This window comes from Thunnus maccoyii, chromosome 19, assembly GCF_910596095.1.
Source record: "Thunnus maccoyii chromosome 19, fThuMac1.1, whole genome shotgun sequence".
Taxonomy (NCBI): domain Eukaryota; kingdom Metazoa; phylum Chordata; class Actinopteri; order Scombriformes; family Scombridae; genus Thunnus; species Thunnus maccoyii.
This window is the reverse complement of record NC_056551.1, coordinates 11140603-11168438: the sequence shown is the minus strand read 5'-3', so window position 1 is coordinate 11168438 and position 27836 is coordinate 11140603. Positions and strand designations below refer to the sequence as shown.

Genomic DNA, 27836 nt, shown 5'->3' with positions numbered 1-27836 from the left:
ACTCCCTTTTACACTGATTATTAGTTTTCTCTCTCCACATTGGTTTCATTATTTCCCGACCTTACATTATTAAGCCTACATATACACACATTAAGCGCGCATGAACGTATAAATCCCTATGCTTTTTCACATTGTCGACAAAAAGAGGACTTTTAAATTATTATTTTCAAGTCCGAACTAGTTTAAGCCAACCCAAATGTCTAACACTTTCGTTTTATGACAGGAGACCTCTGAGGAGCCTCTGACGTCAAACCTACAGCTGTAATTGCCCTGCGCATGCGCATGCGCTTTGTTGCAGACTACACCGTCTGCTTTGTTGGGACCATCGATGCTGCTGTGACTTTCGGCGAGTTAGCTTGTAATTGCAAGAGATTACGGGGAACATTCACGGTTTTTACTAGTTATTAGACATTTTAAACTTGATTTCAAGTCCACAGCGATCGCTTGCTTTGCCGTGTGGACGCTTCAGACGACAGGAGTGAGGCTGCCCTGTATATAAACAAAACGCAGCGAGCTGCTTTTTAAGGTGGCCCGTCGTCATCCAAGACAGCTGTAATAACAAGACACCCGTTTGTTAAGTTAGCTAACTTCGTGTTGGCCGCGCTGTCAATGATGGAAATTGCCGCACAACTTTGTTAGGAGTCAAACTCCGAAACTTATGCGTGCTAACATGAGAGAAGAGGACAGTTTGTTGTCAGGAAGGCAGCCCATGGCAAGTGAAAGAGGGGGTGAACATCCCTGCTGCTGCCCCTACTTGACAGAGGAGAAAGGAGCACTTGCTAACAAGAAGGGTGACCTGAGCCCTCCTGGTTGTTGGTGCAGGTCAAAGTAGTATCAAACCAGACTTTGGCTCAATATGGAGACAGTGGGGAAATTTGAGTTCAGTCGGAAGGACTTGATAGGACATGGCGCATTTGCTGTCGTCTTCAAAGGCAGACATCGAGAGGTGAGTGTTGTCCTTGTCCACTCTTTATATTGCTTTTTAAACAATATATAACGTACTGTTGCGAAAAATTGGCGAATTGACACGTCATTTGGATAGTTTGGGCGTGAATCGCCTTTCATCAGCCATCCAGTGTATTTGTTTTCATTGTACGGCCTTAAGAGGCCTGGGAGCACATACAGGATGTTCCTCGAAATAACAGGCAGCCAGTGGATAAAATAGTTATTACCCCTTCATGGTCAATTACATTGTTTAAATGATGCACTGCCTAATTTTGGCAAGTTCAAATACACAACAGTTATGTAATTGTTTCCATTGGAAAGCTCAACACTGAGGCTATTAATGGACATGTTGAAACATGCCCTATGTCTGGAGTGAAATAATATAAGTTATAACGGCTATAATTTGTTTACACAGTGATAATACAGCATCTGCTGAGACAAATAAACACCATTTCATAGTTAAACGGGAAATATAGGCCTATGGCATCTATGTTGCTGGCACACAGATCATTTTCATCCACAGAGGAAAATGGCATCCCATAATACAATACATGTGTCAAAGATCCTGTAAGGTCAGGAAATGAATCTGAGTCAGTGTGGCCTGACTTTGTGTCTTACTGCAATCACAAGGACATTGCATTGGATTATAGGAAATGTAGTGTATAAATAAAGTTTCATTGGCTGTTTTGCAAAGCTGTCTCATAGTAACCAGACCACCTGTCTGATTACAGTCACAGTGGGTGATAAGTAATCAGCACCATATTCCATTAAGAAACCCATCTAACCAACAGCATGAAGGAGGGAAGCAAATACACCAACAGTAAACAATAGTTAACAAACACATGCTTTAGTGTGACACCTTAAATATCCAAGTATGATTCATGTAGTAGAATCAGTCATTTCAACAAATAGAAATGCATACATGTTGTATCTAATTTGCTTTACATCACTGACACACATACTGACACTTGTACTGTAGCATCAGGACAGCAGTTCTTCATTTACCAAGCAAAGACATTGTGTAACACATACTGTGCATTGCATTTGCTTCACCCAACGCCCAAAAATAATAATTTTGCATGTAATATGTCCATCTAGAAACATGACTGGGAGGTGGCGGTAAAATGCATAAACAAGAAGAACCTGGCCAAATCCCAGACACTGTTGGGGAAAGAGATCAAAATATTAAAGGTAAGTCAGAACCTCTCAGAAAGTACTCTTTGGGGGGTGTTCACTGGTTTCAAGTTATTAGGTTACCATAACTACATAAAACATTATTGTAAGGATCACATGTAATAAGGTATGTAAACAAAAATTTGTTTTTTAGACCAAATGGGAATGGTAACCAGGGTAAAAACATCACTTTCTGTCTACACCAGCACTGGTAAACATCAGAATGACTGCTGTTCCTTTTATCAAATATGCAACCTTGATATTTCAGACACGTGTAGACACATTTTGTTATTCTGGCTGCTACTGCCATCAGAACTGGAGAGGTGCAGGAAGTCAGAGTGAAATACGAGCAATGATCATGAACATGGAGATGTCATAGTGAAAGTGAATGTTCTTAAATTTCTCACAGACTACAGGTGGGATTAAATGGGCTATAAAAGACATATTGGACATCTGCTTAAAGTTAAACATGTAGAAAAATTGAGGATATACTAAGCAAATAATAATTTTCTATGTCATTCTATGTTATCTCTGCAGGAACTGAAGCATGAAAACATTGTTGCTTTACTGGACTTTCAGGTATGTTATACCGCACTCACAAATGGCATCTAGATCATGTGAGGAACAAGCTGACTGAACGGTGTCAAGGCTTCTGTTTACATACATGATTATCTCACCTCGTATTGTCCCACTTTTCTCATCAGTCTGTGCACACAAAGTAGAGCAGATGGGTTGTTGGATGTGCCTGTTCCACATGACCCACTTTTGCCTTGTGCAGCTTGAACGGTTTTGTTTTCCCTGCTTGTTAAAAGAGGTTTTGCTACATTTGTTTGCTCTAAAAACACTTTCATTTTGATTCTGTTCAGGCATGTTGTCCTTTGCTCCTCCATGTGCTGCAAATCCTTGTAAAGTTTCAGTGAATACTTCTTCCTTTGTGTCCTGCTGAACTCAGACATTTCTGGTGTTTACATTCTGTCTGCAGTCACATGGCCTGTTCCTACTGGCCTTCTTGCTTAATGCTTTGTGGGAAGTGTACTGTCTTAACTTTTTTTACTTGCTTCAAGTATCTTTGCTCAGGTTTTTTGCTACCCTTTCTGGGCACAAGTCTGGTGCCAAGGGTGCAGACTAGGTGTTATGCTTCCGTATGACATGTGCAGATATAAATACTAGTAGTAACTAGTAGCTCAGCAGCACAATAGAAAGGTGTTGCATTGGAGGGTGATGATGTATAAGACACCACAGTCACAGAGAAATTCTTGCTTGTAGCCTAGTAACCAGTCTGAAGCTCACAGTGGCAACACCTGGCAGATAGTTTAGACAGCAGGACCCTCCCACCCCCACACACATTTATATCTTAACTCACCAGGTGTTTCTTTTGTCTTTTTGATCCAAGACTAACACATGCCATCTGGGAACAAAAAAAAAAGAAAAGAAAAAGCTTATGCTTACTGGTTCTATATGACAAGACTCAAATGTTGCAAAATGAAAATAGATCAATCGCAGGCATGAGATGTTCTGCTTTTGCAAAAAACTTGTATAACTCATAAGGATAAAATGTTTGTGTTTAAACTTTAAAACATTTAAATAATGTAAGTATTGCAGGAATGTTGACATGTACAGTATAAGTGAAATGAAAACTGCATTTTAAGTCCAGATGAGAGCAGATACTGTAGGTTTCATTGCCAGAGCTGCAGATTCGTTTAATTAAGTTGACCTTTCACCCCCTGCCTTTATCTTCTTTTGACAAAAAGCTTTATCATCATGCAGAAGGTTACAGAAAAGTCATGACAGGTGACACTGAGCACTGCAATCTGCTCAAACATCCCAGTGCAGTCAACTTGTTGTACTGGTGGCTACTGCAGCTCCACTTTAGCAAATATGGATTTGATGCTTTACTGCTCTGCCCAAGAAAAGGCATTTGCAACCGGTTATCATGTCTCTACCCATGCAGAACTCAGAAATACTCCTATCATTTATCTTTATTCTGACTCACACTGTCACCTCTCTCTGGGCAATGAGGATAGTCGGAGCTGGGCTCTAAGATTACAGGTTTGTTTTTGTACAGCAGACAGTGTAGATGTTCTGAGTAGGAGATCCTACCAGCCAGCTATCTAATTGGGTCAGGATGAAAGTGAAACCATACCAAACACTGGACACCAAAGAAATGCATTCACTTTGCATTTTACATTTGATCTGATTTTCTTACCCAAAGTGGGTTAAAAATGGTTTGTGAGTTGAAAAATCTTAAAGTGTTAGCCTGCCAGTGTAACAAACACTAGCGTAACAGCCTCGGCACTGAAAGAATTTGGCAATGCAACAGATTCTTGTTCTGTATCTTAAGAGGATTTGAGCAAGAGCAAATAGCAGGTAGCTAGATAGAAAGTAATATTTTATTTAAACACACATTTTCACTCAGAGAGAAAGATAGGGTGCATGTGCAGTCTTAACTCTACCTATCTAGGACACTCTACCCTTTGGACCAGGAAATAGTTGCCACTACAAAAGTGACTTGGTGTTCACTGTAATTTTATGCAACGGTTATGTCTGGGTAATTTGAATTTTTGTTGCACACCTGCCCGCCTGCTCTGGGCTCAGTATTTTATATTATTGCAAGTTATTGTACTATTAATTTGTTAATCATGATATCTTTGTCATGATAAACCTTCAACATGGGACCAAACTTTTTATCTAACAGTGGCGTGTCGCTGTATTACTTTAAATGCAACACAGAGAACCTGTGGAAACCAGATGGTTGAGTCTCTGGTTGAAACTGACTGACTGTCCATCTTCAACAAAGCCAAAAACAACCAACTTCAGAGGCCCCAACTCAGCTGAACTATAGAAAACAGTCTGGCCTCTGACTGGTGGGTTCAGCAAGATACTGAGACTAGGTCACAGTGAGAGACCGCAGTCATCTGTCTTCATGTGATAAGAAACTTTTTTTCAAGTAGGCCTGCACTATGTTTTTCTTAGACAGGTTGTCTGAGAGAGAAAGAGGTTAGAGGAAAGTAGATAACGGATGTGAGAGGAGTGTCTGTATTTCTAAATCCTCCAAATGTGCAATATCAGAATGCATTCAAGTTGTTAATAAGTCAGTAGAGATTTTTATTGTTTGTCGGTGTTGTTGTGGATGCTAATGAGTTAAAGTTTGAATCAACTACTTCTCGCAGTCTCTCACTTTAACTCACAGTGATTTTCCCATTGTTTTTATAATGGTGTTGACTGCAGAGCCAACTGATTCCCTATCTGTTTTGGCTTGGTATTAATGTAGAACGGTAGATTGTTTTCATTATTTCTGACTGCAAATGCGTGCAACACTAACATTTCTTTTAAAGCCCCAGTGATGTAGGAGTCTGGGATGGATCAGCTTTTACAAAATTTGTATTTTCAATCAGCCCCACTAATACTGTGGAAAGCTTTTTGCTTTTTTGATCTAAAGTACGTTTTCTATACCACTCTAGAGTGTTGTACATTTCTCCAATCCGAATCACCAATTTAGCTTGAATGTGATTGGTGAGCACAAGTGCCACCTGTTCCTTTCTTTGTCTGTCACTGACTTGTGTTTGTTTACCCCCACTCTTATCCCCTCTCTCTTTAGGAAACTGCCAGCTCAGTGTACCTGGTAATGGAGGTAAGCTTGCTGGGATGTTTGGCTTTGTTTGCTCAGCGCTGTATTGTCTCAGCTTTTGCAGGCAGCTCTGACAGGGCCTGGGCTATAATTAGCCATGTGCTCAGGCATCAAGGGGGGTAAATGACTGCCAGTCAACATCCAAATGCTGCTAGGTTTTTGCAATGGCTTTATCCCATTTGCTTGACGAAAATCCAGGTGGAAAATAATGTTTGTGAATCTCCTAACTTTTGCCTTTGACCTAAAATGCTTTTTTTGTCTCTTTCGTGCCAGGAAACCACATAGAACTCAGATTTAATAAGTAATATTGCATGGATGACAGTATGGATTAGTTTTTTTTCTCATTAAATCAACTAAAAATAATTGTCAATTTCATCTAGCCAGTGAAAGAGCTCAAAACTCTGTCTCATACATATTAGTCATTCATGCAAAGAGTGTCAAAACTTTTTTTTTGGTCATGCTAGCTCTTTCTGTTTTGACAACATAATTGCCCATTTCAGTATTTTCACATTATATATATATTTTTCCCAGCCTGCTTGTTCTGTTAGTGTCTGTTGTAAAGATACATGCTATATTGTGTATTTGTCAGCCAAGCAGACACAACTTCAACATAAAAGTTAGCATGCTCAAATGGCTGACTATGGCATGACATGGAGGTGTCTAGCAAGGTAACATACAGTGATGGCCAGAGGTATCAGATCTCAAAATTATGTACTGAGAACTGCACGAAATCTGAAAATGGTTGGAATATGACTTTAAGCACAGAGGTTCTTAATATATTATTCGGTTGCCCTTTAGTTTTCAGCAGTTAAAAATCACATTATCAATGGAATGGCAGGATCATGACATTTACTTGGTAAATAACGGGTTCGTTTGAAGGATATTAGCCTCTATAAATACATATAACATTCAAAGTTTATATAATTTCTCCAGTAACCATGACAAAATGTTCAAGCTGTTGAGTATTTTTCATAAGACAGTTTCAAAGCATAAAAATGAAAAATGCTGCTGCTTATTGCTGTTTAAAAGCAACATTACAGAAGAATCAAAAACAGATGTAAAATAGAGCCACAAGAGGCAATCAGTGGATTCAAACCTTTTTGCACTCCACAGAAGGAAACAGCTCGATTGGCCAAAAATTAAAGCCACAAGCAACAACGAGTGGGTTTCAGGCTTTACGAAGTCGAGCAAAGTCACTTCAGCTGGTTTAATTATGTTTAAGGAAGGAGTGAGACCAATCACACACTTGTTTCACCATCACAAAGCCTGCAGCATTTCAGTAACTGCCCACTCAAAGTTCCGCCATTCGGCCTCCCTTTATCGGATTTGAACGAAACCCGGTGGGCATGTTAAGGAGATAGCGCAAGATGTCTCCAGTGGGTTTAATCGGGATTGCTCATGGCATCTTGAGTTATGAGAAAATATATGATAGGCCACATCCAATTGCACCAATCAATATGGCAGATTTTGGTTCATACTTGCTCCCAGAGTATGCACGCCAATGTTGGTAAAATTCTGTCCACTGGCTTATCAGGTACATGTTTGTGGCATTTGTGGCACCCCCTATGGGTTGGGCTCTAAATGCTTTGGTAGACCTATTCCTAATCACAGACTGAAGTCACGTACCAAAATTTATGATGATCGGACAAATGGTTATTGAGTTATGGCCAATATAATATAATATAATATAATATAATATAATATAATATAATATAATATAATATAATATAATATAATATAATATTAACAATAATAATATAAAGCCCCGCCCTTTGCAAAGATATTTTGGTTGATGGCAACCATGTTTTTCAACCAATCTTTATCTCAGTCCCTCAAGGCTGTGTACCAAATTTGGTGTTGATCAAGCCAAAATCCAAAAAGTAGGTGTCACATTACTGTTTTGGACATTATGCAAATTAGCAAAAAATACATCATGGCAGACTTTCATGGTCCAAGAGGCTTTTTTGTAGCGTATAATGAGCTGGACTTGTGTGTGCAATTTCAAGTTAATCAGACTTATGATGTGAGGGGCATGGCCTTTCCAAAATTGAATTTTTGGGCCTTAATTACAGCGCCATGATCTGGCCGATTGGGCTCATATTTCTTGGGAAGCACATGCATATCCTTTCCAGTTATTGGGCCAAGTTTCATGATTTTTGCTCTTTCCAGCTCACGGCAATATGAGCTGATGCAGCAGCAGAGAGGAAATGACTTGTGAGGCAGCCTTTCATAACCTCACCTGTCATACAGACCCCGTCCTTTCTTGGGTTCATTCATATTAATAGTGGGAACTAGAACAAGGGTATAAATCTGTTACCACATCACTCTTCAGCAAATCACTTCTCTGATCTCTTTTGCTCTCTAGTTGCTTCAGAGAAGCAAAAGATGTCAGACACTTATTCACTAGGGTTATACACCAGCCCTCCATGTTATATGTGTTTCCTAATGTTATTCCTTTTCATCTCTCTTTCTTCCCCTCTCTTTCCTGTCTCTCTTTCTAATCCCAGTACTGCAATGGTGGCGACCTTGCTGACTACTTACACTGTAAGTGGAACCTTTTCATTTTCTAAAAGCTCTTGGTGCTTCTCAGTAGAAAAATCAATACAATTAATGGTGAAATGTCATCTTTGTTGCTTGATGAAAAGAGAGTGGTTGTCCTTGCTCTATGAATGACAGTCCATCATGCTTATGTCTGCAGTGACTTTAGCCAAGATCATAATTGTTTCCAAACAAAGGAGGTAAACACTAGACATTTTAAATATGATTCTACAAGTGTGTATTGAGGGAGGAATCCATTTAGACTATAAGATCCAAATTTCACAGTTAATTTTAAGCTTCAAGATGGCATGATAGTACTGTTTATTATGGTGTTTTTTATTATGATGCTCATGGGCTTTGAAAGTTGAAAGTCCAGCATAGCTTACAGCTCCTACATCTTCATATTGAGGTTCATGTTCTTAAAATGGCATATGTACAATGAATACACAACGTACAAAAGTACATTTTCTAGGTTGAAAATGTTAGAAGCAACCAATAAAGGCATATAAGTCACAAAACCAACCCTCAAAAAATGAGCAAATCTTCCTGGGGTCCTAGAATAATGAATAATCTTTGTAAGGGAAATGCTTGTTAAGACTTAAGACTGTTAAGATTAAGTAGTAGGGGAGGAAGAAATATTTTTCAGTTCTGTTAGATCTACCTAGAAGATTGGGCGATTGCAAACAAAGGGGAACTTTATTATGTATACGCCTCAAGGCAGCTATTCAGGTCACAACTCTTCCTGTATGACTGCGGGAAGCAGCCTTTTATCTGGGGGCCCTGAAGACACAGAAACAGATTTGGTGCTTCAGTAACAGCTTCAGGAACTTTGAAGGACCTAGGGCTTAAGATAGACTTTGACATACGGTATAATAAAACCACAGAGAAACCTCCCTGTAGTATTCCTCTGTCTTTACTCATCGTGCATGCAGTATGTGAGGCATGCAACACATCACCTCCTGCAAATATGATTCTAAGTCAACACGTTGCTAACAAGCTGGGAGAATCATATCTTAAAATAAAGTCTACAGTTCTGTCCAGCTTTTCCACATCTCATAAATTACAGGTTCTCTGAATAGCCAGGACACTAAACTCGTCTGAGGTGAGCCTTTGCCTGTCAGTGTGAACAGGGTGGGAAAATAGACATCAGCCACTAGCTGTTTGCTGACAAATTATTGCTGTAGCTGCTAACTTTGTCAGCCAGCTACCAGAGTAGAAATAGAGGTTCTATTCCAATTATAGTCTTTGCTTGTCTGGTTGAAAAAAGCTTCAGGAGTGTTTTTGAATCCACTCCCTACTGTGGTCAGTGATCTAAACTTTTTTTCCTGGCTGAAGTTGAACCTGAGCATGGCTTTAAAAATGTGTTGGGAGGGTATGTGGAGCCAGAGAGAAATTCTAGACAAGGGAGGGGCTTTCACATAGAGCCATACTTTACCACCTTGAGGCCAAGGAGATGATTGGAGGGGAGGAAGAGACAGGGAGCAGTAGGTGGCAGTGGGGTGATGTGTGACAACAGAGGAGCAAAACACATCTTGCAGATATTTTTAGAAGTAAAATGAGGTGATGTGTTTTGTGAAAAGTAACCTGACAAGACTCCAGGATTTGTTGGGAAAACCAGAAGCCTCACTGTCCAAAGAAAAGTAAATATCTCCAAATTTGGACATTTTTCAGATAAACTGAATGAGTGAAGTTCCATTCCTGAATGAAATTATATTGTTCTTTTATGTTTTGAGAGTTCTCTTTGTCACAAAGCTAAAAATAAAGCTGTTTTTCTGAACTCATGAAAAGACTACATTTTGGAGATACATGGTTTTCACCCTAGATTTGAGATCTAGGGAAGAGGTCTACTATACCCCGACTTTGTGTCCTACGTGCTGTATACCTAGTATACCAAAGTTAATTTGTAGTCAGCTCACCTTTATTAATTTACCTCTTGTTTCTCTGCAGCCAAAGGCACACTGAGTGAAGACACTATTCGGGTTTTCCTGCAACAGATTGCAGGGGCCATGAGGGTCCTACAGGCCAAAGGCATAATCCACAGAGACCTCAAACCCCAGAACATTCTGCTCTCCTACCCACCAGGTCGCAAGTCCCACTCCAACAACACCTGCATCAAGATAGGTAGGTTTGACTGTGTGACAGTCTGTGTGCATGCACAAGTGTGACGGCATGTGCACATTTGTACATACTGCATTGCACATGTACTGTTTTCTGCTGTTGCTGTTGAAAGAGTGACAGTGAAAATGGCAATAATTTCATTCCATGATGACCTTTTAGGGGGTACTAGTTAAAAAAGTTAAAGAAAAATAAATTAAATGAAAAAAATAAGAACAATAGGTCAATGATCATCTCCAGTAAGTCAACTCTGGACATATACAACAAATAAACAATAAACAAGTACAGTTCATAGTACATAGTTAAAATTGGGCATTATTATTTGAGATAACTCTAATTTGATAACTAGATGTTTATTAATCACATTTTAAGATTTAGCACTGCTTGTTCTAAACCTGTGTTATCTATTGATGAACGTAGGCAAAGGTCTAAATAAAGATAGTCAAAAATAAAAAGAGCAAAATCACTTCAGTGTTTCAGATGTGAGACCAGACCTTGCGGGTGTACATGAGATTTAATAGGAAAGCATCTGGACCCTACACAGGAGCAAAAACTCATTTCATCTCATAAAGCACCAAATGGAAATCCCTACTGCATAATCAACCTCTTTACAGGCAGTTTTTTTGCTACAAGACCTAATAATGATTTCCCCAAGGTAATTGATTTCACTAAGACTATAAAACTAAACTCATTAGAGCAAGTTGACTAGATTATATATATAGAATTTCACATTTTGCTTCAGCAGCATTTGTAGTCTTCCTCTGATAGAGCACACCGTTGAATAAGTATCAATAAAGCGAGAACTTATTCACAGATACATGTTGTATGTGTGGTGTCAGTTTGTAAAAATTTAAAGAGATGATGTTGGTGTAACAAGAAATCACCATAATGAAAAGTGTCAGGACCAAGTATAGAGTGAGTGTTGCTGAGCTGTTTGGAAACTCTGCTAATCCTTAAGCCTATTTATTCGTTTTTTTTTTTCCTCTTGAGAAAATTGATTACCCTGTGGGACAGAAGTCTGAGGCTTGTGTCAGTCCCAGTCACAGCAGAATGTTATAATCCTCATGACTCTGGGAAAACCGCCTCAGTCACACACACATAATCAGAATGTTCACATGTTGTATCCACAGGTACAGATACACAAGCACATCCATAGTGGGACAGAGATTACTTAAAAATGATTTTTGTTGACTTGTCGAGGATTTTAGGTAATATTAGTTGATGTTTTAAATTTTAATAAATTTAGTAACATGATTAGTAGAATCACCTTAATATTATAACCAGATTTGCTCACTCTTTTGATAATTTAGTGACACAGAAGTTGTTTTCACTGTTTTCAGCCGTGCAAGTGGAATAGCTCTATAGGGATGACAGTGTCATGTCTGTTGTTCAGTCGGTCAGCCCATCCTTTCAGTCCAGACTGAAATATCTCAATAACTATCGGACGAATTGTGATGAAATTGTGTATAGACATTCATGGTTCCCAGAGGATGAATCCTGCCACCTTTGGTGATTCCCTGACCTTTCCACTAGTGCCACGAGTAGGTTGACATTTTTGGTTCAGAGTAAAAAATCTGGACAAATATAAGATGGATTGCCGTCAAACTTGGTACAGACTTTCATGGTTGCCAGACGACATACCCTACTGACTCTGGTGTTTTCCTGACTTTTTCTCTAGTGCTCCCATTAAATTGACATTTGTAGTTTTTTGCAGTTATTCATGGTCCCCAGAGGATGATTTGTAATAAATTTGATCCCCTGACTGATAGCGCCAAAATAAGATCAATTATATTTTGTCCAATACATTGGTTTATGACCAAATACCTAAAAACTAATGACATCCCCAGCTGTACATTAGTAAAGTATAGCATCACAGAGCTGCTAGCATGGCTGCAGACTCTTATTCTTGTTATTATCTACTGTATGTGCTCTACTGTAGAAGAAACTTTGTGGTTGGAAAGTTTTGTTTTTTTTTAAATTTATTAAGCCTTAACTCCCAAGAGGGTCAACTCCAATGTGATCATGTTGCATTGTCATCCTGTAAAAGTGAAGGTCTTCCTCTCATCTATTACAGACAGTACAATGTTTGTTTTTATTGGTTTTGAAAATAAATAGAGCATTCAGCTGGGACCTTGCAGCAGACAAACATGACTTTTTCAGAGTACTATGGATTTTCTTTTGACATCCATCTGCAATTTTTTCTGTGGAATTGTTTTCTAATATTCTCCAATGTCCTCAAGATCTGCAGATTATCAGTATGAAGATACAACCGCATTCCCCTATTGCACCAAATGTGAACTTATCCTCTCTTGCTTCTTCTTGTTCTTTATGCCCCCTACTTTCCTTCACTCCCTCAATTTCTCCCCTCACAGCGGACTTTGGCTTTGCCAGGTACCTTCAGAACAACATGATGGCAGCAACACTCTGTGGGTCTCCAATGTACATGGTGAGCAGCATTTTTTTATAAATATAAGGCATAATAATTGCCAACATACTAAATGTTTCTGCTAAAGGTTAAACACAAGAAAATGTAGACTTGATGACTTAAGTTTTCACTTGGACCCAAAGTTTGTTGGGCTCATTGCGGGCAGAAAATGTTTTGTAATGTTCAGCTTAAAAATAAGTCATTTTGAAAACACCATTCTTACATCATCAGCATCAGTCCACCCTAAGTGGATGATTGCTCAATTACTTCTGTCATCATTTTTCCTGTGAAACAGCAGAGCTCTAGTTCTTTTGATTATACAATACAGCATGGGCAACAATGACTGCTTAATCAGCTCATTAATTGTCCATTAAGGAGTTCCAAAGGGATGTTACACTGAAAATGATCTCACTTCTTTTTTTTCCCCCTCACAAGGCTCCTGAGGTCATCATGTCCCAAAACTATGATGCCAAGGCTGACTTGTGGAGTATAGGAACCATAGTGTTTCAGTGTCTGACTGGGAAGGCTCCTTTTCAGGTAAATACACTACAGTCATGGATTATATGCAGATTGATTCAGGGCAACATTATAGAACATGCAGGGGTTTTTTTTGCAATGTGACCTGCTTCACACATATTTACATTCAGGGACGAGCAAACCAGTACCACTATCAAAATCTGTTTTTAAAAGACTAAATTAACAACAACCCTTAGGTTATGTAGGATTTGCCATGATAACTTGCCAGTATAGTGTATGTATGTGTACAGAAATCTGAAAAGTGAAAGTGAAAATGTTTTTATACATCAAGATACTTTATATAGTAAATTATTATTTTCACTCACAAATTTAGTATTTTAGTGTGAGTTTTCTTCTGCATTTCTTATGAGAAGTAGCAAGTTGATTTAAAAAATGCCTTTTAAGGTCATTTGCTTGAAAACTGTAACACAACAGCACTGAACTGTGTCTCACAACAGCAGTGCAGATCAACAGGGAGTAAAACATAACAAGTCATCCATCTTGGCCAATAAAATTCTGCCACTTTCTCTCTGCCAGCTACAGTACTGCACTATTTCCTCTCCACTATCTTCCTCATCCCTGTCTTTACTTAAAAAAAATAACACTCATTGTGACATTATTCTGTGGAGTGGTTTATTTTGGAGATTGGCAGCTTATCTGGATTTTTATTGGTGTTTACATGATATTTGTTTAGTCAAATGAATGTGATTCACAATTAATATAATGTGATAAATATGTGAAAAGTATGCTTGTTATTTTTTGCGAGATAGCAACATTCAGTGTGATTAAAGTAACGGATAAGTCAAATACAGTGGTTTAAAATGACGATGACGATGCATCGACACAAAACTTTTCTGAATGTTCCTTTAACATGTTTTCATCCTTATCCTGAAACCACAGTTCAGTCTGTTTCTTGGAAGTAACCAATCATGTAAGAGATGAGCAGGAACCTGAACAGCAGGCTATTTGTCTTGACTGACTTGACTAATACTGTGAAGGATGAAACGCATCATTGCCTACCATAAAAATGCCTGCAACTATAGTATGAAATGGTGCTTTGGCTAATGGTGCTCATACATACACTTACATTTGCAGACGGCTGCTTGCTTTCATCTATCTATTTCATCTATCTTTCTTACCATTTGTCATTTTTAGGCTAGCAGTCCCCAGGACCTCCGGCTGTTTTATGAAAAAAACAAGAATCTCAGCCCCAAGTAAGAAGTTACAGTGAGATGACAGCATGCTTATTTTTTATGTGATTAACAGATGTTATGTTAAAAGACTGAAAAAACATGGTGAAGATCATCAGTTCTTTCTGCAAATGTTAGATATTATATAGAAGTTGCTTTTAAGAAATTTGAAACTTTGGTGTACACCCTCAAAACAGAATAACCAATGAAATCTGAAGCTTTGACTGAAACTCTTCAGACAGACCCATCACTTTTGAAAATGTGTTTGTCACCAAAAGTACAGTTTTCCCTTCTAGAGAGGTGCTACCAATCATGCAAGCTGGGCTGTTTTAACAGTTGAACGGCAGTTAGTTTACAACATCGTTAAAGCTGACAAGCACCCAACTGACTGCTTTTTATTTACAGCACAATGTCTATAAAAGTTTTACGTTTCAGTTTATCAAAGCTGTACAGTGAACACCTGCCTGAAAATCATGTTCTTAGAAATGTTGACAACCAGCCAACTGCCAAAGATAGTATAGAAAGCATATTTCAAGTTTAATTTTCTGTAGGGTATAACAGATAGATGACCATTGAAATCGTTGGTTCTGGAAAAAAAAGGATGAAATCAAGTGTAATAATGTTTATGTATCATCTGTTGTATTATTTGACCTTCAAAATCAAAATCTGAACAGCAGCACAGAGTGATTGTGCTATTATTTGTTTGCAGCATCCCCAGAGAGACTTCAAGCCATTTGAGGCACCTGCTGCTGGGTCTACTGCAGCGCAACCACAAAGACCGCATGGACTTTGGTTAGTGAAAATCAAACACAGTAAATGAAATGAAACAGCTGATGCAGACCTACACTTACAACTTAAATAGTACAATCTGACCTATATAGAATTTTGTAGATGATTATTTAGTCACATCAGACAATAGTTGTAACAGATCTTCCTGTAAATATAGCATTTCTGTTTGATAAAGAAGTGTAATGTAAAGAAAAAAAAGACCCACAGAATATAAAATTATGCACATCTGTGCACACACAAGGTCATCATATTTGTACCTTGTTCTGATGCATACTGTAGATTCTGATTGTAGGAAATGTTGCTCTGTTTCACCACCCCCTACTAATTTTTTTCTTCTTGGGTTGGTAGATGAGTTTTTTTGTCATCCTTTCTTGGAGGCTAGCTCGTCCATGAAAAAGAGTAAGTAAGAATAAACAATACACTTCATAATAGAACTTGTATGAATAATTGGCAGTAATACATAAATGAACGACTGTATTTGTATTGTACAGTTTTAAGCATGAATTAATGTATGAATATACAATGTATTGCGCAGTCATCTGCGCTGTTGAACCATACCACATTTTATTAAAACAGTCCAAATGCAAAACCTCATATCTCTTCCAAAATATAATGTATTCCTCAGTTTAATTCTGTTTCGTGAGGACTGAATCTTTAATACAAATGATACATTTATTCCATCGTAGGATGGTAGTATACCAGCCACATAGTGACATGAAGATGATTAAAAATATTTCTCATTGACATAATAATAGATGAATGCAAAGATGAGTACAGTTTCATTTTATACCAGTGTTTTAGTACAAATAATAATATTTTTAATATATAAGTGTGCTTCTGTGTATTTTTTGTTGCAGCAACTCCTACTGTGACCATGACCTGCTTCCCAAGCTCTGCATCAGCCAGCTCTTGCAGCAGTTCTTCCACCTCACACCTCGCCTCACCACCGGTTTGTCATAATTATTGTTGTTGTTTCACATGAGTAACAAGATTGTGTGTTTATGTGCTAGTCAAAGAAGCCAACCAAGCTAACACTTACTTGGCCTTCCTTCACTGCTTACTCTTTTATTCTTTCTTTTGTGCTTTCTTTTTGTTTATCTGCTACTTTCTGTCTCCCCGTCTCTGCAGCAGTCTCTTGCTGAGGTTCAGCATTTGCGTGCCAAAGCTCTGGCCTCCCCTACACAGGAGGCCACTGGTTTTCTCCTTAAAGACTCATCTGGAGGCGGAGGTAGCAGCAAGAACTCCTCCTCATGTGACACAGATGACTTTGTCATGGTGCCTGCTCACTTCATCAGTAAGAAAAGATTTTTGCATTGGATCTCTACCTCAATGTTTATTATTCATGTAATATTGACTCTTCTTTAATTTTGCTGTACTTTTGATTATCCTGGTTTTCCAGCAGGTGAGCTCACATGTGAGAGTAAAGTTTTGCAGGACAGCCTGATGAACAGCGGGTAAGAACCAAGGATTGGTTATTCTTTAATTGCTGTTAATTGTGTGGCACTACTTTAATGTAGTTGTGTGACAGTGTCAAAAAATGAGGATAAATGACTGTCAGCAATTAAATTTACATTAGAAGTAAGAATATATGGTGTATTACTTTCTTAAGATAGCATCTTGATGAAGTCCTGATGATGTGTTTTCCTTCTCCACTTTCATCAGTTCTCTTCTGGCTTCTGCGGGTCTGTGTAGCCAAGCCAAAACACCACCACACTCCCCCTCCTACAGTGGGTCTCCAAGTCCTGTCAGGTAACAGCACAAAGCTGAATGTCTGGTTGTGGCGATTCATGTGGTGCTGTGTGGCTCAGAGGGCTAGACACTATTAGATATGCAAATGGTCAAGGAATGAAATTCTACATGGGGAGTAGAGATTTCAGTTTCATTTCATTTTGCTTTCGACAGACCGACACCCATTAATTGGTAACTAACTGGTTAATTTTTAAGAAAAGTTGTGATGTAGCTTTCGTTTGTGAGAGCTGTCCAACAGTCAGTGGTCAGAGCTATTGTTAGCTTGACTTTTAGCTCTTCCCTATTCTCCTTAAAGACTTTTTCAATGCATTTAGTCACAGTAGCTCTCAATGGCATAATGTACTCTGGCTCAAGGTACGAATATAAATAATGATACAAATATAAGGCGACCCTGATGCGACCCCCTGTTACTGGAAAAATAATGTTACTTTGTGAATATAACTTACATCATAGTATAGTTACATACTCCCACACTCTCCTACCAGGCTCTTGGAAGCAGTCAAAAATTATTTTCTCTGGCTGTTAGCATTTATAAGACTGCCTGTTTGTCTTTTTGAGCTCCTTATCAACTATGACAGTGGTATTTGGTAGCTTAACATATTCCGTTTCTGCAGTAGAGACATCGCAAGACGCTTTAGACTCGGTTTCACTCGTTATGAATTTATCCCTTCTGTGGCACAAAAACATGTTCTTCAGAAACTCCTGCACATTAAACTGGATCAACCAAACACTTTTAGTGCTGGTTAGTCCAGCAATAGTAATGCCACAAACAACCCATAATGCAACACTCCGTGTAGAAGAAGGTTTTACGCTGGTACTTTGTCCGTTCAAAAAGAATATCTGAACATGTAATTATCTAGCCGTTAGCGGAGTGAGTATGCAAATTAACCAATAGACCGACATGCGTAACCAGGCAAAAATATTCTCGGCGGTTAACAATTGGTTAACGGTTAACTGTTGACATCCCCAGTGGGGAGTTAAATATCCCCAATATTGAAGTAAGAGTCGATCCAGTGTTTCATCTGCATAAACATACGATGTTATGTATGTAAGTTGAATTAAGAATTCCACATATTTTTTTTTAATTACCTCAGATCTTGTCATGTTAATGTTTATGCACAATTTAATATTCGTTTAATACAAACTTGTTTTGCAGTATTGTCAGTAACACTGAACGTCTCATCTCCAAAATTTGGTGTACTCATTAATGATGTGGAAAGTGTTAAACTTGTCTGTGTCCTCTCTCTCTCTCTCACACACACACACACACACACACACACTCCTCTCTTGTCTAACTGTTTCCTTGGGCACTCTCCGTTCTTCTCACTGTTGTTGGCAGGCCCATTGAGTTCTTGGGAAGTAATTATGGTGGTAACTATGGAAACCATGGTCAGTCATTGCCTATCCCAGTCCCCACTCAGGTCCAGAACTACCAGCGCATGGAGCAGAACCTCCATTCTACCAAACAGGATGGCTCACCACGGTCTGTATCCACAAACTCAACTCACCGTTGTAAATGTAAATTATTAATCAGCATTTACATGTTTTAAAGGGAATGCAGTGACTCATGCACTTAACATTATTAGGCTGTCGACACCGGTGCGTCGTTGCAGCAGTGGAAGCTTGTTAGGCTTTGCTCGGACCGGGCCTTCACCACCCTTTGGGCAGGGAGCGGTGACCACCACTCGTAGGCTTTCCCTGGGAGGTGCCAGAACTTTCCAGCTCTCCCCTCAAGGTAGCTTAAAGGTTTTACTTTCAAGTCTTCACTTTGTAAACCACTTTCACAGATACACATCACAGCTTTCCCTATACTGTATCTACATACTGAATGAAAATTTGAACAGTGTAGCAGGATCAAAGACTTATTAGGAACTATGTGGTTGTTAGATTTATTGTTGTGTAATTAAAGGTGTAGCGTTTAAACAATTAGTCGGCTAAATAAGTTCATTGGTTTTCAGCCGTTTTGGCTTGTGACCCCTTAAAATGAAGCAGAGTCTACTTGTGAAGCTTTATCACAGATTAATGAACATGAGTTGAAAGCAGTACAACCAAAGAGGAATTTTTCTATCTTAGTTATTTCATTTGTAGGAGTAAGAGGAAAAACTAGCTTTTCTTTCTTTCTTAGCTTTTTAATCATATTGTGATGATGAGTTCTCAGATGTCTTTTCAGACTCCTCAGATTAGTTGAACGAAAGATTGATTTATGACATCACTTAATCCTTTTAATCCTTTATCAAGTGGAAATACTAAGCAGTCTCTGGTTCCAGCTCCTCATATATTAGAAGAATGTACTCCTTTCTTCTGTTTTACACTGTAAATTGACTATCTTTGCATTTTGAACTCTTGGTTTAACAAAACAAGCAGTCTGAAGAAATCGTCTTGGGCTTATATTAGTTGCAGATCTAGAAATGTGATTGGCTTGTGATATGTGTTGTTGCCCAAAATATTAACTGCAGAAAAAAGATTTACAGTGCCAGTCAAAAGTTTGGACACACCTTCCCATTCTCTTGAATGAGAAAGTGTGTCTAAACTTTTGACCGGTCCTGTAGATTATGATCGTTACAAACATTTGTCAGTGCTTCTTTGTGTCAACCTGGTCAGTAGTTTAAAAAATTATTGGTTGATAAAATGAATCAACTTCCTACGTACACAAATACTCTTTTTCTCACCACCGGTTGCTTGTCTCTCCTCTGAGCCTCATGCTGGCACTGTCCATTAGCAGTCTGAACATGCTTGCCAGTGGGGCAGCGGGGGAGTTAGCCAGGACTTGTCCATCTCTGCTATCTCTTGATAGATTTATTGTTTTTATTGTCCTGTTTGACATTTTGTTTTGCTATGCCACCTGCTGTCTCAAAGCAGAAATATTCAGACCTTCTTTTGTCCCACTTTCCTTTCCAGCTCCTCAGCATACTGAACTCCGGCCGACTTCTCTGCAACAACCACAGGCAACGGGACTGGGCACACGGCTCCACAGTGCCCCCTGTCTGTTGGAGTGTGCCAGTGGTGGCGGTAGACAAAAGATCAGGAAGCAGCACTCGGATCCAGTGGTGGCCCCTTCGGCAGGCCTGATGACTCTCCGCCCCCTACACTCTTCCCCCAGACTGAGTGAGCTGATGCAGCGTAACCCCCTTCCCACCATCTTGGGTTCCCCTTCTAGGGTGAGTCAGCTGTGTGTGTGTGTGTGTGTGTGTGTGTGTGTGTGTGTGTGTGTGTGTGTGTGTGTGTGTGTATGTGTGAGAGCGAGGGAAGTATGTGTGTGTCGAGATGCGCAGAACAAGACTACCAAGCAGTTTTTAAAAAAAAAACTCTGATATCTCTCTCCTCTCCCTCTGGTTTCTCTCCTCAGACCATCCCTCCATTTGAATTCCCCAAGCCACCCAGCTCTCCGAACCTTGTGACCTTCCTGACACAGCAGGGTTTGGTCATCGGCTCCCCTTGCAGCAGGACTGCCCCAGCGGAGCCCAGAGACGCAGGACAACAAGCACCTACACAGGTCACCCAGCCTGCCCACTGCATCCACAGACTGAGTGATGATACCAAGGGATTTGGAAGGTAAGGGCTTGAATAACATTTACAGCATAATATTGTGTTTGCTGCTGTTTTCTATTTGTTATGATTGTCTTACTGATGGTGTATATACAGGAGGAATCATTTGTCTACAGATACAGGATAGACGGTGCAATGCTGGGGTTAAAATTAGTTATGTGGATCGCCCTTTTCATTCATTTGTCTCTTCTGTATGGAGAGAAAAGGCCACCTAATGGAGTAAATAGAAGGACAGTTAAATATAGCTAGCAGGGAAAAGGTTAGTAAATAAGTGAAGGAAATAGGCAGCTAGTGAAAATACATGTTCAGTAAGGCTAATTCATCTCTCTCTTTGGTGCAGGTCTCAGAGCGCCGGTCGTCTGTCTGACATGCTGCTGATGGCTGCATTTGGACCAGGTGGACCCATGGGTGACCGAGGCAGCTCAGAGAACCTCAACTCTGAAAAAGCCATAGACATAACAGGTAGACATGTCTGATGATTGAGGTTTACAAAAGTGTGTATGCTGTTAGGGATTTTTTTTGTTTGAGCAGCTCAGTCTGACCGGCACACACACTGGTGTCAGTATTAGACACAAATTAAAGGCTGTAAAAATGACCTTTGATATGTTGTTATATACTCTATGTATATACTGGCAAAAATGTAATTTCAGAAAAGCTATTACCATCAGAAAATGGTCAGTAATATGTCCGGTTTGATTATCAGGTATGCTGATCTCCATCTCCACTATCAATCTTTCTTATTTTCTGTTCTTTAGTGCCCCCAGGTGGTGGGGGAGGCCCCGCACCTGGCTCCAGCAGCCCAGCACAGGTGGTTTTCACCGTTGGCTCTCCTCCCAGCGGCAGCACCCCACCTCATACCTCCAGACAGAGGAAATACTCAGGTAGTACATACACATCATAACAGTTATTTGTCTCCACATCCCTTAAGTTGTTTTTTTTAGTAGGTGAGAATAAAATACGACCAACACAGCAGCATTACTTCTATGCTCTGCACACCATACAGCACAGAGACACTGAGAAGCTATTTTGATTTTCCATGATTTGGAAATTGAATTAAATGTCATGGAGTTAAGTATAAAAGGTTGACTGTCCACTGGCCAATTGATCTGAATGAAACCCAACTGTGGAGAGATGTAGTTTTATTTAGAGGGTAATAATCCAACTGACTTGGTTTTATGAACACACAGTTTTCCATTTGGTAACTGGCACTTGTAGCTGTTGGCAGATGTTGATCATTAACTGGAACACATCTCCACTTAATACAGTGGTCAGCAATAAGTGTTAATTCCAAAAACATAAAGCAACCGAGTTGGTAGAAATTAAATCCTCACACTCTTATTTCAGTTTATTTATTGTTGTCCATGATGATTTTGCTTGATATTTGTAGAAATGAAAGGTCCATGCCATTTGATGAAATAAGTTTTACCATTTCTTTTTCTGACTCCCGCAGGCTCATGCACTTCAATCAGCCCTGCAGGCTCCTTCACCAGCCGCTATCCCCAGACAGGCACCTATCTGGATGGCTTCGAGGCTCCTTCTAGCCCTCGTTACAGTTTTTTTGATCCTATCACAGCCAACATGGGCGGCCCTGTAACCTTCGAGGCTCCTGAGCTGCCTGAGGAGACCCTGATGGAGGTGAGAAGCCGGTTTCCCACACAGCTCTGGAACGTTATGAAAATGGAGTCATCCCTTTGATCCTCTGTATGCGGCTATTAGTGTCAATCAGTGGTTCATTCTCACACAAAGTTGAAATGAAAAATACTTAACATTCCTCCTGAGAAAGTGGACTGTGTGAAAAATAGAAAAAGAAAGCATAGTGTTGTCAAAGTGTCTTCGCCTAAGATGGAATCTGAGAATGGAATAATAAAATCAACTGAATGACATGCCTCCTGTTTGTGCTTTCCACCAATGTAGACTGAATGTGGAATCGCACTCTGGTGTCCTCTGTTTATTTTATGTTCTATCACCTCTCTCTCTCTTTGTCTGTCTTTTTCCTGTCTCTTTCGGAGTGCAGCAGGAGCATACGGATATTGTGCAGAGCCTGCGTTTCACATTGGATTTCGCCCGCTGTCTGATGGAGGTGGCTGGAGCCCGTGGTGTTGCGTTGGTGGAGGAGCAAGGGGACGCTTCTCAACCCTCCCTCCTTCAGCAGCAGAGCCTGGTAGCGGATCAGATAAGCTCATTGAGCAGAGAGTGGAGGTAAGGTAGTTGTATCAACAATGACTGTGCGTCTTTGTTGATGGCAGTGATACTGTTTACCCAATTTGGATGGAATTTATTTTTAAGGTGGATCGCCTGGCTTTGCACCATGTTTGGTTTTTAAGTGAAAAACTGAAAGTTAACCAAACAGTTGTTTTAAAATTGTGCAAATTAGAAAACAGATCTGTCAAGTCAGACTTATATGTTGCAGTTAGCAGATTTACTCAGGAGTATAGGCTGAAATATGTCTAAATGTATGGGGGAAAAAACTGTAGATGGGGAGAGTGTTGTGTAACGGCCAAGACTTTGGACTTCATGTGGACCCCGGAGCAGTTAGAGATAAAGATAGAGTGTCTTCTTCACCCTATTTTCCACAATCCAAGAGCCACTAGCCAGTGGTTACATTCATGTTTTCTCACTTGAGATTGTTTGTGACTGTTTTAATGCATAATCATGTCTTGCCCATACACCTCCTGTACAAATATGTCATAGAAACATTTAAATTACTTTCTTTTGTTCAAATTTTGTAGTGTTTGTGTTGCATGTTTCAATGGTCTATTCATATGTGGGTTTTAAGTACTCTATGTGTGTTTTATTGTCTCTTCAGTCATGCGGAACAGCTGGTTCTCTACCTTAAGACTGCAGAACTCTTGTCTACCGCCTTACACACAGCCATGGATCGAGTTAAACAGGGCAAACTCTACCCATCCGCTACAGTCAAACAAGGTATGAGCCATTTCATCTTGTAAGGGAGAGGGTCTTATTAAGGTGTCAAATTTGTATTTTAGCCAGAATTAGAGTAACTTTTAATTGAAACAGAATGCCCTCATTCAGTGTCTTGGTAGCATTTCAAGTTCCTTTTTTCAAATGTTCTGTCCATTTACAGTGGTGAAGAGGCTGAATGAGCTGTACAAGTCCAGTGTGGCATCCTGTCGCTCACTCAGCACCCGTCTGGAGCGCTTCTTTTCCAAGAAGCACCGTCTAATGGACCAAATCACCTCTATCACAGCTGAGCGGCTGCTGTTCAGCCACACTGTGCAGATGGTAAGCCAGAGGAAAAAAATTGACAGTTGGAAAGTGGAATAGGAGATGAGGGTTATTGACCAGCAGGCCACAGCATAACCATTCAGATACTGTATCTATTATTAGTTAATTAGCCCTAGTATTTGTCACTACTTCTCTTTATGTCTCCTATGCTCTAAACATTTCCTCTCAAAATATTGCTTTATGGTCACAAGAATATTGAAAGGCCACTAACGTTAGTAGATTGTTGTTATTGTGTTATTTAAATGGATAAAATGTAATGTCATATGTATATATCTGCATTGGTACATTCACTTCATGAAAACAAAACTTGGTAAATTGAGCTTGTTTATCAGCCCAAGGACTGTATATATTTCTCTCAAGACTAATCATATGTGTTGATATTTTAATCTCGACTAAAATCAAACATACAGTACAATAACTTTGGCCTCCTGATGTCATCTCAGGTTCAGGCTGCTGCACTGGATGAGATGTTCCACCAGGGGGAAGCATCGATTCTACGTTATCATAAAGCTCTCCTGCTGATGGAGGGCCTATCTCTGCTGCTAACTGAACAGGACGATATCCTCAGTGTAAGCAAATGTAAGTATGTCTGTCAGCTTGTCTTACAAAAAATTAGGGATATCACTTTCTATTTTAAGAATAATTTATCATCTATGCTGTGATGTTTAAATAATATCATTCTGGGCAGGTAGTTAATGCACATGAACAAAACTTAACTAACCTGCATGTCTTCAGACTGAAACCTAGAGCACCTGGAGGAAAAACAAGCTAACACAGCATGGACATGACTCGTTACGCTGACTCACCCGCCATCTTCTTTTTCTTTCCCTTTCTCTTTCTCTTGGCAGGTAAGGAGTGCATTGAACGTCGCCTCACAGCCTTGCAGTCAGGACTCTGTGTTTGATTGACCTACGCTGTCTCTTGGAGTGTGGATATGATGTCAGCCATTTGCACCCCGCACATTACCAGTGAACAAAGTCTCCACCCGTTCCTCATGGTGTTCACGTAGAAATGCTTTAGTTTTCAGGAGAAATCCACAAGGCTTCAGTTTTCGTTAAACCTCTAGGATATGTACTCACGAAATGGTTTGCCATTCATCTTGAGTTTTGGACAGTCGCATTGACTTCCCCAACACTAAACCTGGACCGGTGTTGGACGTGAAGCGCTTGTGCTGTGAAAGAATGTCTGCATTCTCGCCTGTGTGAGAGGACTCATCTCTTGGCACTGAAAGTTGTATTTTTTGCCAAGGTGAAGATTCCCCTCATGAGGCATAACACATGCAGGAGCATTTATTTGCCAAACAGTCACATACCCACATACAGTACTTAAAGAGATAGCATTTTAAGATGGACAAATATACAGAACATGCTACAAATTTGCAGTAGGCATCTCTAAACAAAACGTTATCTTTTACCAAGATCGGTAGCTGGAGAGAAAGAGAAAGTACAGTGTACTGCTGCACACCTGCATACAGTAAGGACGTGTGCTGAAGAAGACTGGGAATGGCCAGGTATCATTCTCATCAAATGTGTTTGTCTTATACACCTTGTTTGCTTTCCTGTGCTTATTTTTTGTTTTGAATCTAATTGTTACTTGCTTGCTGAAGAGAAGTATATATAGAATTGCTACAGGTGGTGACTGGAAGCGCATATAAGCACTAAAACAAAACTGTTGCCAAAATTACAAAAAAAAGTAGTTTTGATTTTGTGTTAGATTTTATTTTAGATTCACTGTAGATAACTATGCTGGTTTGGAAGAAAAAAAAACCCTGTGTTTGACACTTTAATGATTCTATACTTTGTTAATATGAGCGACCATGTCCCCTAATTGAAACAATGATGTAACAGATTTGTTTTCTATACCTACATTGTGGCAGGTGTTGAAGCAACAAGCTGGAAAATAGGTCCTGAAAACATTCACTATCCTACTGCTACATGCAAAGTATAGCTTTTTATTCAAGAGGGACTGAAACTAGCATCCCTGATCACAATCATGTTAAAGATGCTGCAATAAACTGGGATGTTTTCTTCAGGTATACAGACGCTTAGAGGCTGCTGTTGCTAGTAATCTCTTCACAAGATTCCATATTCTGTCTGTCCGTATTTTATCTATCAATAATGTTGGAGCTAAGCAAGTATAATCAAATTTGAATGTAAGGGATAGAAGAGAGTCAGTGTTAGATAACTAACACTGTGGCTGATCCGGGGGTTCGTGTCTGAATGTTTTTGCACTGTTGAAGTACTGTATAGAATGACCTTGAGTGGAACATGCGATAAATGTCAAGTTTTTTTTTTTTTTTTAGATACCTTGACAGATTTGCTTATTTAGATTTTGACTTCCATATTTTTTAGTGCTGTTTTAGTTGTATTATAGTTACTGTCAAAAGGTAATGTATGTTAGATGTGAGAATGTTGACAAAGAGATGGTATAAGCTATGAAGCTTTCAGAAAGATTTCTTTAAGAAGAAAAAAGGAAAAAAAAAGCTTTACACTGAAAAAAAAAAAGATTTGCTTCAATTTTTTGTGTTTTATTTCAGACTATTCAGTGGGTGACGATTGTGTCTGATTTTGAAAAGTGACGTGTTGAGTTGGAGTGCTAGTTGAAAATGTGTATTTTACCTGAAATATTTGTGTATTGTCGATATTGACCTTAGCCATACATCCCCAACGGGATCCTGTAACTCCCAAAAAAGAAGTTTGTGCATGCATGCATGTATGAAGTGGTGTTATTTGAGGTGTTAATGGACAGTGGGGTTTGTTCTGCACAGAATTAACGACATAGCTTTGTAACAAGATGTGGATGACTTGATTTTTGACTCCATGGATGTGATTGACTCCACTGAAAATCAAGGGTTCCTCTGGTAACCCACTGCCAGGCCCAGTACTACTTTCTTTATCTTGAGGTGTCTTTTCCCTGCCTTTTTAAGTTATTAAAATGGTGAATGAATTCATATTTTAGAAAAAGGTGTAGATTTGTGGTCAGGGCTAAAGATAGTTTACGCAGAGAATAAGAAGCCAGTATAGTAGCATTGTCAGCAGAACAGAATGGAGGAAAGGTTTTTCGCAGTCGAGAGTTCTCTAAATATACATTATGTGTATTTGCTTTGTGGCCTTTTGTCTTTTGTCAGAGAACTTAAACTGAAATGTTTGTAGATGTTACTTTAATAAGAGCATTCTGTGTGTGTATAATGTCTGTTTGAGTGTACATTCCTAATATCATTCACCCACAAGTTCTGTCTCACATACGTGCTGTTCAGTCAGAATATAATGGCAATGTCTCAAAAGATGCAGGTAGCAGAAAGTGAGGACCTCTTTTGTAAAACTGATGCATGTGTCACTTTTTATTGTTCCTTGCAATCATTGCTATTGGCCATCCTAATGATTATTATCTTCAGTAGGAGTTTAAAACACCATAAAGATGATTTGTGCAGCAGTAGAAATAACTACAGAGTACAATGTACAGTGACTAGCGCGTACACACTCTGCTGAAGTGTCCTTGAGCAAGATATTGACTCTCTTATCAGCTCCAGGGCTGCTGTTATATTAAAGATGAAATGAAATGTAACCATCATGAAGATTCAGCCTTTGCCATGTGCACTCCCACGATAGATCTGTCGTTGATCTTTATTTTTATTTTTGTATGTTTCCTAAGACCATGCCTGAATGTTTTCATTTTGTGTTTTCACCTTTCTCATTCTGTATCACCTGTAAATATTGTAAATTAAGTTATTGCTGTCACTGTATATATGAATCTGCAGGCATGGAGAGAACAGTACCATACCACCTATACATTTCCAAAGAGTAGGCCTTCTGCTGATCTTCCATATTGTCTCTTACTGTTTCAAAGACATTTTAATGTTGTCATATCTATGACAGACACACTATCTTGTTGTCCTTGTGCGTAATGTAACCTTTACTGTTTGAGTTGCAACATGAATAAAGTGAAAGGAAAGGTAATTGGACTTAAGATAATGTGG

General features: G+C 39.3%; 1 protein-coding gene across 2 annotated transcripts; it reads left to right on the top strand.

Annotated features, from left to right (window-relative positions):
* Nucleotides 1–275: 275 nt before the first annotated feature.
* Nucleotides 276–27836, top strand: ulk1b (unc-51 like autophagy activating kinase 1). Of its 2 annotated transcripts, none has more exons than XM_042395360.1 (27): nt 276–946; nt 2044–2136; nt 2656–2697; nt 5717–5749; nt 8254–8290; nt 10232–10405; nt 12772–12845; nt 13260–13361; nt 14496–14554; nt 15240–15322; nt 15668–15718; nt 16177–16268; nt 16448–16613; nt 16722–16773; nt 16982–17068; nt 18408–18551; nt 18655–18803; nt 19967–20226; nt 20415–20620; nt 20955–21076; nt 21370–21495; nt 22065–22249; nt 22629–22813; nt 23421–23539; nt 23700–23857; nt 24304–24439; nt 24709–27836. In XM_042395360.1, exons 1-27 carry the CDS (start codon nt 857–859, stop codon nt 24762–24764), a joined length of 3081 nt encoding a protein of 1026 aa, XP_042251294.1. In that variant the 5' UTR covers nt 276–856; the 3' UTR covers nt 24765–27836. The 2 variants fall into 2 exon arrangements, with proteins under 2 accessions (XP_042251294.1, XP_042251292.1); XM_042395358.1 differs by having other exon boundaries at nt 16719–16773.